This window comes from Myotis davidii, unplaced genomic scaffold (assembly GCF_000327345.1).
Source record: "Myotis davidii unplaced genomic scaffold, ASM32734v1 scaffold3270, whole genome shotgun sequence".
NCBI classification, from domain to species: domain Eukaryota; kingdom Metazoa; phylum Chordata; class Mammalia; order Chiroptera; family Vespertilionidae; genus Myotis; species Myotis davidii.
The window spans coordinates 176553-188037 of record NW_006281915.1 but is presented as its reverse complement, the minus strand read 5'-3'; the positions used below and the strand labels follow the sequence as shown (position 1 = coordinate 188037).

The window sequence follows — 11485 nt, the reverse complement described above, 5'->3', positions numbered from 1 at the left end:
GGAAAGAGCTCAACAAAGTGCCCAGTACTCTGAAAGAAAGGTGGTTCAGATGTTGTTTTTTTATGAAGCACTGGGCTGTAGAAAAGATCGAGTGATCATTTTTTAAGTACAATAACCATGTGTTTGTTTATAAAGGACTTGGCATCTCCTAAAGTGCTTTAATGCCTCTGACTTTATTTTAAACTTGTAACAATGTCATGGGGTGGTAGAGAGAACAGATCTTATTATCTCCAGTTTACAGATGAGAAAATGAAGATTTACATGGCTGGTCACAGGTTGAGGCTTATCAGGTCTTCTGACTCCAAGTGCTGGTAGTTTTCTACTCTGTAAGCTCTTGGCGTGAAAGGAAGGGAGTGCCCAAAGAAACACTCCCCTTTCTTTCCATCTTGCCTGCTGCATTCAGAAAAATAAAGAACAGGTCCAAGAGGACTCTAGCTCTTAGGACTAGAAATGATTAGGCCAAAAGATCTGGAAGGGGGAAAGAAAAGAACTGAATTTGCAGAAACTACACACCCTACCATGGGGAAACTTTTCCAGAAAAACTCTTTGAAAATGGAATTTGAAAAGACCTCCCAGATTAGGGTGAGATGCTTCACTTTGTCACTAGGATTTAATTCCCTGAATGGACTTGGAAAACAGCATGGGAGTGCCCTAGATCCCTCTCCCAGGCCTGGCATATCTTTCACTAAAAATGGGTAAATTGTGGCTTTGTTTTTAAGGAGAAATCCTTTGGTTTTAATCTGTGGAACTGTGGCATTTTGTTCTCTAATGCAATCTGTCCATATTTCTACTAGTCATACCAACTCAGGACGCTGATGTCTGTGTAGCTCAGTGTGTTTAAAGTTTCTGGAAGCTATTGGAAAGCAAATGGAAACTTTGAGCATCACCACTTTATGTGAAAGCATTCACTAAGCACTTCTGTTACTTTCTTTAGGTGGTGTTTACTTAGCAAGGAAGATGGGATACAGAACAATGTGTTTTAAATATCTTTAGCAGGATAATCATGTTGCAAAAGAAAAATAATAAAGAACCACACTAAATAGAACTGATAAAAGTGAAAAAACCAATAAATTAGCTTTCATGTTTATATATTAGCTTCTTGTGGCATTAATTCCATAGAAATTTCTGGGAAAATTATCATTTCAAGCTATCGTGAATCTAAGTTTATCTAAATATTTTTGCTAAATCATTAATTTACCTATGTCATATTAGTGTCAGAACTGTTCACTTCATCTGTGTTTATCAAATTTAGGATAGTAGAGTGTGTAGCTTCCTCCCACCCCAAAGACTAGGATTAGAAGAATGAGAAGAAAGAGCATTAAAAATGCCTAGGTTTTCAGAGATGAATGTCATGTTTCACCAAATGCTAAATTTCCAGATAATATTCCTGAATACCGGTCTGACATGAATCAGCAGCTGTTTTGTATGATCCAGCTACAACCTGGACAGTCAGAATATGACACTGTGAAGAACAAATTCTCTCAGACTTGTCTTTCCTACAGAATAGAGAAGGTAATATTGCATTTAAAAAATGACTTCTTTTAAATATTGAAGAACTAACATGAAAACTATCTTTTTATATAAGACTCTTCTTTTATACCTTATGTTTTAATTGGACTCATGCAAGTTCCATAGACTACAAATCTCATGATTCATGCATTCGCAATAACAAAGGAGACTCCCAAAAGTTACATATATGTGTTGGGATACTTTCACTTACAATTCAAAAACCCACTGAAACTGATTAGAAAGAAGAAATGTATTGACAATTAATGGAAAGTCCAGAAGTAGGACAGTGATTGGAGCAGTTTGATCCAGTGGTTCGATGATGCTTTGGATCCAGTTTCTCTGGATTTGCTGTTCACAGTGTCAGCCTCGTTTGAAGGCAGGAGTCCCTTCGTGATTATAGGATGGCTGCTGGTGGCAACCAGAGAGTCTCGGCTTCCTCCATTCATATTCTTCAGAAGAGACACTGTGCTCAGTCCCACAATTAACAGATAAGAGTACCAGTCTTGGTGTTGAGTGGACCACTCCAACCAGTCCGGGTTGGGGAAGTTACTATATACTGATTGCCTTAGACCTGGGCTATTGGAACTCATCATGAGATTTATTTAACCCAATTGGGCTCCATTCTAGAACTATAAGGAGGGCCAACTCCACCCAAACCAGAAGTTGCTCCATAATGGGGATGAAGTGGAATAGATGTTCAGAGATTCTACATTGTCCATTCACTATGCTGCATAAAAATAGTAGCCAGTAAAGTGTAGGAGTTTATTAGAAGGTCCTTATCATACTATAGGTATCAGAGCAGGGTGTGACAGTCTAGTAATTTAAAATCTAGCTGGTTCTTCCATAAAACTGTGTACTTACCTACATTAGAGCACTTATGAAATTGTGCTTTGGTAACTTTGCACCTGCCTGAGTCCCCTGTTTGACTGCGGACTTTGTAAGGTAGGAATCACCTCCTACTCATCTCTGCATTCCCGTACTTAGTATATTGTGGGACACAATACCTATGGAAGGAATGAGTAAAAATTCCTGAGAAAGAAGAACCAGAAAAGAGAGATTGTGGAAGGGACATATTTAAAGGAGGAGATGCTTCATTATGTTCAAAGCTGTTGAGAGTACTGGAACCTCGCTTTAATTTGTTTACCCAATTTCTGCAACATTCTTGGCTCTTGTCCTTCTATCAGACCCATTTTGAAAAACACCAACTTTAGATTAATTCTATAACCTACCTTCTCTCCTGCTGCTGCTAAGTAAAATCATTACTAATTCATGATCTCCAACCTTAGCTGGACCCTTCAGGTACCTGGAATCCTCCCTTGCTTCCTCCAGTCAACCCCCTCATGCATTTCCTATTCTAAATCTTCATCATGAGGCTTCCATCACACTCAGCAGAATAACTTGCCCTCTGCCTTTATCACTTGGCTTCCCCTCAATATCTGTTACAGTTGTCCACTCCCTTCTTCTTCGATCCTTCTTCTGTCTTTCTTTCCAGAACACCATTTGCTCAGATTTCCTACTCTCCCCCGAGACGTAGATTATCTGGATCTCTTTCTGATGCTTTCCTACTCTGTGTATGTTCTCCTAATCCATCCCTTCTCACAGTGAGGGGTGATGATTTGTTTTCTTGTCTTTCTCTCCCTCTAGACTGAAAGTGTTCTAAGGGCAGAGACCCAACACAGTGCTTGATTCATACTAGATGTTCAATAGATGATTAGTGAACTAAATTCATTTTTTAGAAGGAATGAGAACCAATAGAGAATGATTTCCTGAAAAAAAGTTAAAGGACAAAGTTCTAAGGAGAGGATGGCTCATGGTTTAAAATGCTGTTGATATCTCTGGAAAGAAATAGTCATTAAATTAGGCAGTTATGAGGTGATTTGTGACCATAATTGGAGCAATGAAGAAAGAATATGATTGGGAGATCAGAAGGAATTATGGAAATAATTATTAAATGATTACAAATTTTTGAGTAGGAGTTTGATGTCAATAAATTTCTAGGAATTTCAGGTAAACATTTTAATATAAATTTTAAGTTCTTTTATGTAAAATAGATACCAATAATAAGCAGTATTATAACATACAGATGCTTTTAGGCTACCCCTTTTCTAAAAATAGCTACTGTTAAACAAAATTTGTAACTTCCACAGCTGAAAGTCTTTTGAAAAGAAAGGTTTTTTTTTGGGTCATTGCTACCAAGAAAAATGACCAGGTCCTGAGGTGTGAAGTCTAAACCTCCTGCAGCAGTGCCAGTTGGAAAAGATAGCAGACTAGCCCTCCTGGAGTCAGCGAGCATTTTGCATCAATTGTGAGGAAAGATGAAGCCAGGCTAGTTCTGGGATAGGTGCAGAGTTGGTCAGACAGAGTGTCTGCTCATCCAGATTCGTGGTGGCCAACAATCTGGAAAGTTAATGTGTAAACAAGAAGCTGAGGCTCCTGGGGTTTGGTGGTGCCTGGCTATTCTCTCCTTTAGATAATCTCAGCAATGGCCACCTAGAAGTGAATTCACAGTCCAACATATACTCAGGAACGAGAGCAATCTTGTTAGCTGTTTGGTCTTCCACGCTCCAGCCCACTGTAATTTCAGTTTAGAACATCTCAGAATTTTTCTCTTTTGTCAGTACCCACTTTGAATTTGCTGTTATTTGCATTTTCTTCTCCTTATCCTCCTTCTCTATATTGCTTAAAGGCTACAGCAAACACTACATTGAGCTTTATGGTCCTATTCAAATGTTTTGCTCTTTGTCATTTGTAGATTGAGAAGATACAGAATGAATTTCTCTGGCAGAGCTACCAGGTAAAGAAAAAACACATGGACATCAAAAATGGCCACATAGAGAATGAGAAAATCCTCTTCCATGGGACAGATGCACACTCTGTGCCACACGTCAATCAGCACGGCTTTAATCGCAGTTATGCTGGGAAGAATGGTAAGGAAGCAAGTAATCTTACTGATCAGAATGAGGTGAATGGATGTTCTAATGTTGACTATTCATACCCAAGCAGGGTAGCCATAGATGGCAGCCATACTGTCATTGTCAGCATAGAGCTCATTCTGTTTCACCCAAAAGGAGACTGGCAACCTTTCCAGGACAGATGAAGGGAATTTTAGAAGTGATGAAAAGTGGCTGTGGTGACCAAGAACTGCATTAAAATTTTATTTAATTTTCAGGTTTGGGTATGGTTCTGTACACTGTGATAATTTTACGTTCTTATGAAGGGTTTTGTCTTTCTCTCTGCAGCTGTAGCCTATGGAAAAGGAACTTATTTTGCTGTTGATGCCAGTTATTCTGCTGATGATAAATACTCCAGACCAGACAGCAATGGGAGGAAACATATTTATGTTGTACGAGTACTTACAGGAGTCTACACGCTTGGACGTGAAGGAATAGTTACGCCTCCACCAAAGAACCCTTACAATTCCATAGATCTGTTTGATTCTGTCACAGATGATATACAACATCCAAAGTTATTTGTGGTATTCTTTGATAATCAAGCTTACCCAGAATATCTTATAACTTTCAGATGTTAAAACATGGGATTAAAAAAAACTTTAGAGGTGATTTAGTCATCTATTTATGAGAACAATTCATAGAATTTTTGTCTTTGCCTTTGGTTTGTTTAAACAGATAAAACAAATCTCCATGCTAGGTATTATAATGCTGGAAAAAAGCCTTTTAAAATGCTTTCTTGCAATTTCTAGCATATCTTTCTTCTGAGCATATTGATGGGTGGAAGCTGAGAAATATAAATGACACAATTATAGCTATAACTACAGACACCAAATCCATAAGAAACAAAGAACACATTTCTTTTTCTTCTATTGGAAAAGAAATAAGATGAATCATTCTAAAGCCAAGTTGTCATTGTTCTTATTGGAATGTGTTAAGACTCCCAACTGTGTTGAGCTAAACCATACTATTAAATGAATAGGCTGCTATTGTGCAGCTCGGGATTTTGCCTCCTTAAGAAACTCTTATTAGCAATAGAGTGACTGAATCAAAGAGTATTATGTCAAATTTGTTGTGAAACAAATCAGGTAAAAATGTGTTGTATTGATATCTAATGCTACATAACAAATCACTGCCAAACTTAGTGTCCTTGTGGGTAAAGAATTCAGGCATGGCTTAACTGAGTTGTTCTGGCTTAGGTTTGTCGTGAAGTTGCAGTGAAGTTGAAGGCCTGGGATGCAGTCATCTAAAGGCTTTGGTGAGGCTGGATGATCTGCTTCCAAGGGGAATCACTCTAATAGCTGGCAAGTTTTTGATGGTTGTTGGCAAGGAGTCCTCATTTCCTCTCCACATAGGCCTCTCTGCCCGCTGCTTTAGTGTCCTCATGACGTGGCAGCTGACTTATTCCACAGTGAGCAACTCAGGAAAAAGAAGGCGGAAGCCACCATATCTTTCATGGCCTAGGCTCTGAAGTCATACTCCCTCCTTTCTACAATATCCTATTGGTTCCATGAATCAGCTCCTTCAATGTGGGAGGTATTAAACAAGGCATGGCCATCAGTAGGCAAGGATGATTGGGGACCATCTTGGAGGTCATATGAATAAGTGAATGAATGACAAATTGATAAAATGTTAGCAGTAGAAAGGGCACTAGAGATCATCTAGTCCAGTGATGGCGAAACATTTGAGCTCAGTGTGTCAGCATTTTGAAAAACCCTAACTTAACTCTGGTGCCATGTCACATATAGAAATTTTTTTATATTTGTAACCATAGTAAAACAAAGATTTATATTTTTGATATTTATTTTATATATCTAAATGCCATTTAACAAAGAAAAATCAACCAAAAAAATGAGTTCACGTGTCACCTCTGACACGCGTGTCATAGGTTTGCCATCACTGACACTGTCTCCTCATCTTTCTCCCTTCACCATCTCCTAAGGCAAAAAGCCCTCTGGCTCTGCTTGACCACTTCCAGTGTGCAGCATCTTGAGAGAACCTATTGTATTCCATTCCAGGACAGCTCTAAGTATCAAAAAACTCTTGCTTATACTGAGTTGAAATCTATTCTTCTGTGTCTATTACCTGCTGTCCTACCTACACTGACACAGAACATATCTCATTTCTTTTATAGATGGTGTCCTTTCAGATTCATCCCTTATATTAGAATGAGGTAAATTCTTAAAATATTTAGCAGCATACTTATCTTGAAACATTACTTTTCAAGAGTTGCAGACATTTAAGAAGTATTTATGTTATCATAAATAAAGCACATGCACATTTAAAGAGTACAGAAATGCATTTAAAAAATCTTCACCAAACTCCATCACCCATAATTCCAATACTTCAAGGAAACCACTGCCAGTATCTTACGTATTCCTTTCTAGTTTCTTTATCCACCTTCAAGAAAGTAAAAATTGCACTTTATTCAATCAAAATAACATTTCAATCAATTACCAATTATACAATATTGTATCTACATTTTTCATTTAACATTACAAGTATTTTTCTCATGTTATTAATTTTCCTGCAAACAATCTTAATGATTGAGTTCTGTACTATATGTATCATTTTCCCTTTATGTGTCATTAAATACCTTATATGTCATTTTAATTGTATTTTAATGTTGTTTTTACATATATGTCATATCAAAATAGGGTAGTTACATCTCTAGATAAATATATGATTGGAATATGAGTTGCAAAGACCATAATCTACCTTCGTTAACATTACTCCCTGGATTTCTTGAAAGAAATATAGTCCTAGAGAACAAAACAATGTTAAATAATGCTCAGATAACTACCTGGGCCTTGGCTCCCAGTCTCAGTGTAGAATTCTAATGAGCCAGGTTGGAGTATGAAAGACCTCCTTTTCCTTAGGTAAGGTAGACTCTTACGATATAAACTGCTGTCTCCTGTCTCCTCTGGTGCTGTTATTCAAGGACTCCCCAATTTATTTTGCTGTACTCCTACCTCAGCAGTAAAACACAGAAGTCTTGAGTAAAAAAGTCAAAATATCTTTGGGTGAGGGTTAACAATAACAACAACAATAACAACATGATATTGATTTTTAGAGAGAGAGTGGAAGGAAGGGCAGAGGAGGGAGGGAGGAAGGGATGGAGGGAGAGAGAGAGAGAGAGAGAGAAGAGAGAGGAGAGAGAGAAACATTGATGTGCCTCCTCCACATGTCCTCGCTGGGGCCAGGGATCAAACCTGCAACCCTTTGATGCTCAGATAAACAATCTAACCATTGAGCAACACCAGCCAGAGCTATACCTTTGGATTTTTAGGGAGGCTTCATCACATAGGCACGATCAATAATTAAGTCAATTCCAGTCCCTTTTCCCTTTCTGGAGAATAGAGCACAGGGCTGAAAGTTATATTAAAAAAAATTAATAGTTGACCTCAACCAGATTGGAATCTGGAGGGCCTGTAGGGGGAACTCTCATTCCTATGTTAGTCAAGAAGCTAAGCAAGAACTCCAGTTATCACAACAGCCTTCTTTTTACCATCCATATAAGAACTTCCTCTTCATCTGTGGTGGTGAGTTTGCCATGGCTGCATGTTCTGGGTTGCAGTTCTCTCTTTTTCCTGGAATAAATCCTCGAATATCTAGTTTCTAATTGTGACTTGGTCTCCCTGATGACCATCCCCCATTTAGAAGCTCACCATTAGTCACCTCATTAGAACAAAAGACATTACCAAACCCAGGAAATTCCAAGTTATTTAAGAACTTTTGTGTCAGGAACTGAGGTCAAATTTTAAAACAAAAGTTGCTCCTAATGCTGTTTTCACTTAAGAAATTACAAGGGTTTTAGGAACTGTGTGCCAGGAATGAGGAACAGAGATCAATATATACAGGATGTCCCCCCAAAATTTACTTATGAGCTGATAGCACAAGAGATGTTTCTTGCTTTTCAGATTTAACCCATTGGAATGAATAATTATTCAAAGTGTGTATATAGTTTTTTTTGGATACCCTGTATTTTCCATTATCTCATATGCATCTTGGTTTTCACCACAACTATTAGTAAACATAGGAAGGGAATCTTGTAATTAGAGTGAATAACAATGTTAAAAGATGTTTGCTTCATCTCTCTCATTATTTATATTATTTTTGTAGCCACCAGAATTAAATAATCTCCTACTTTATTTTCCTTATCTTGTTTAGAAAGACATTTTAAACACAGTAATTTATTTCTTTGAAGCCCTTTATTACTTAACTATTGACCTTTTTACCTAAAATTATAATTCTACTAGAGGTCCAGTGCACAAAATTTGTGCATGGTGGGGGGGTGTCCCTCAGCCCAGCCTGCACCCTCTCCAATCCGGGACCCCTCAGGGGATGTCTGATTGACAGTTTACGCCCCATCCCACAGGGTTCTAAACTGGCAGTCAGACATCCCTCTCACAATCTGGCCCGCTGGCTCCTAACTGCTTGCCTGCCTGCCAGCCTGATCACTGCCTAACCGCTCCCCTGCCAGCCTGATGGCCCCCAACTACCCTGTCCTGCTGGCCTGATGGCCCCCAATTGCACTCCCCTGCCAGCCTGATCGCCCCCAACTGCACTCCCCTGCCAGCCTGATCGCCCCTAACTGCCTCTGCCTCGGCCCCCACCACCGTGGCTTTGTCCGGAAGGAAGTCAGATGTCCAGAAGATGTTTGGTCTCCCGGTCTAATTAGTGTATTACCCTTTTATTAGTATAGATAACTAAGGCCCATCAAATAAATAACTTTGACTTTTGAGAGGAGTTAGCTTGACATGCAGGCAGATAGGGCAGGGGCCAGTAGAAAACAAAGGCAGATGGAACGTTGTCAGGGGCAGACACAGCAATGAGCAAGCCTAACCATAGAAACCAACCTTGCAGAAATAACAATGTTTTTAGACTCAGAGTTGGAGGTATGTGAAACCAGGGAAGGGCTGCAACAATAAGGTGAACTGAGGCATAGGAATAGGGGAAGTCCAGGTTCGTTGCTGGGCAAGAACAATTGAGGGAATCAATCAGGTGGCCACACGGTTAGATATAGAGTAGGCTTGTAATATATATAAGCCCCTAGACCCGTGGTCGGCAAACCGTGGCTCGTGAGCCACATGCGGCTCTTTGGCCCCTTGAGTGAGGTTCTTCCACAAAATACCACGTGCAGGCGCACCCCGTACAGTGCGGTTGAAACTCTGTGGCCCATGCACAGAAGTCAGTATTTTGTTGAAGAGCCAGTATTTTGTGGAAGAGCTATGCTCAAGGGGCCAAAGAGCCGCATGTGGCTCACGAGCCTCGGTTTGCTGAGCCGCAGTTTGCCGACCACTGTCCTAGACTAAAAGGCTTCAGTGGCAACCCATTATTAGTCCCCCTTACTGTGCAGAGAGTCTGAATATGCTTGCAATACATTTTCCATGCTTTTGCTTAAATCTTCTGGTCTTTGATTTCATTCTTTAGCTTTGTGAGACACGATCCTGGGGAAAAACCTCAGCTTGCCCTTCAGGTATCACTTTCACAAAATCTCTCTCCTTCGGTTCATCTTTCTGTCATGCTCTCTTATTGCGGTATACAAAGACCAGAGGACCACTATTATACAGGTAAGGCCTGAGATTCAGGAAACCACATAAACAAATAATATCTAGAAGTTATTTTCTTAAGATTGTTCTTTGCTGCCAGGCAATCAAGGGATTTGAGTTCATCACTATTTTTCTATCAGTAATCAATATAAGGCCAACATATTAATAAGGAAAAGATTGGTGTGCAAATCAGACTAAAAGGCAATAAAAATTCAAGATGTAAATACAATAAAAAATTTGAAATAAAAACAAAAAGAAATAAAACTAGTTTTAGAATATCAAGAGGTGGCATCACTTAGATTTGTCCTAGAGTTAGTAGACTTGGATTTAGTCCAGACGCAAGAACTAATGTGTTACTTGTATAAACTTGGACAAGTCATTTAAACTCTCAGAGCCTTGGTTCTTCATTTTTAAAAGTAAGATAATGATTCCTGCTTTCCTACTCTCCAGTGTTAAATAAGATAATACCAAAATTATATTGAGAAAAACTTTTGTCTCATTGCTACAGAGAGAGCAAGATGGGTCACCAATAACTCTATTTGAGCCATCTGAGGAAATTTGGCCATGGTTCTCATTCTTACCACATCTGTTCAAACCGCCATGGTCTGATCTGGAAATAGGGCCTCAACATGTGTAGCCAGTGTTTCCATCAGTATGTGAGGATATAGCCTTCATTAAGTTGGACTAAGTGAATTTCTATGAATGGGTCATTCAAGACATCTACCTTATGACAGAAGGCTATCTTTTTGTACATAAAAACAGCAGCAACCCTTATAATATATCCTATATAATAAAACCCTAATATGCAAATCGATCAAATGGCGGGACAACTGGTGGAACGACCAGTCACTATGATGAGCACTGACCACTAGGGGGCAGACGCTCAATGCAGGAGCTTCCCCTTGCTGGTCAGTGCGCTCCCACAGTGGGAACACTGCTCAGCCAGAAGCTGGGCTCATGGCTGGCAAGCACAGTGGTGGTGGCAGGAGCCTCTCCCGCCTTAACTGTAGGTGGGTGGTAAGGAGTGAGGGGTCCCAGACTGCAAGAGCCCTGGACTGGGAGGGGGCGCAGGCTGGGCTGAAGGAATCACCCCAGTGCAGGAATTTCATGCATCAGGCCTCTGCTATATACATATAAAAATAGCACAAACGATAGAGGCAAAGATAAATACATTTGACTTCATTAACATTTTTAAAATTCGGTTCAGGGTTAAGATTGAACATATGCAACTAATTTTGCTTCCTCCTCAAATCCTAGGAAAGGAATTTAAAAGAATACATAAGTCTTTAAGAACAGTGAGAATAGGAGATGATAGCAAACGCATTTTAGAAGCTAGAAAGCAGATGGATCTATGATAATGCCTACAGATACCTCAACCTTAAGCTAGAAAGTGGGAAGAAAGCCAAGAACCAACCTGCTTGACCCACAAAAAGCTCAGGAACTGACAACATGCATGCCTCTGAAGCTAACAGTTAA

At 39.5% G+C, this 11485-nt stretch overlaps 1 protein-coding gene and 1 pseudogene across 1 annotated transcript in view; both read left to right on the top strand.

Moving 5' to 3' along the window:
- Window positions 1-5451, top strand: part of LOC102771943 (poly [ADP-ribose] polymerase 15) — a 17973-nt gene extending 12522 nt beyond the window's left edge. Inside the window, 3 exon segments of the mRNA XM_015560969.1 lie at window positions 1379-1512; window positions 4262-4436; window positions 4749-5451. Of these exon segments, the coding sequence (XP_015416455.1) occupies window positions 1379-1512; window positions 4262-4436; window positions 4749-5038 (599 nt within the window). The 3' untranslated portion in view covers window positions 5039-5451.
- Window positions 5452-10527: 5076 nt separating this feature from the next.
- Window positions 10528-10697, top strand: LOC107182363 (annotated as a pseudogene).
- Window positions 10698-11485: the final 788 nt, after the last annotated feature.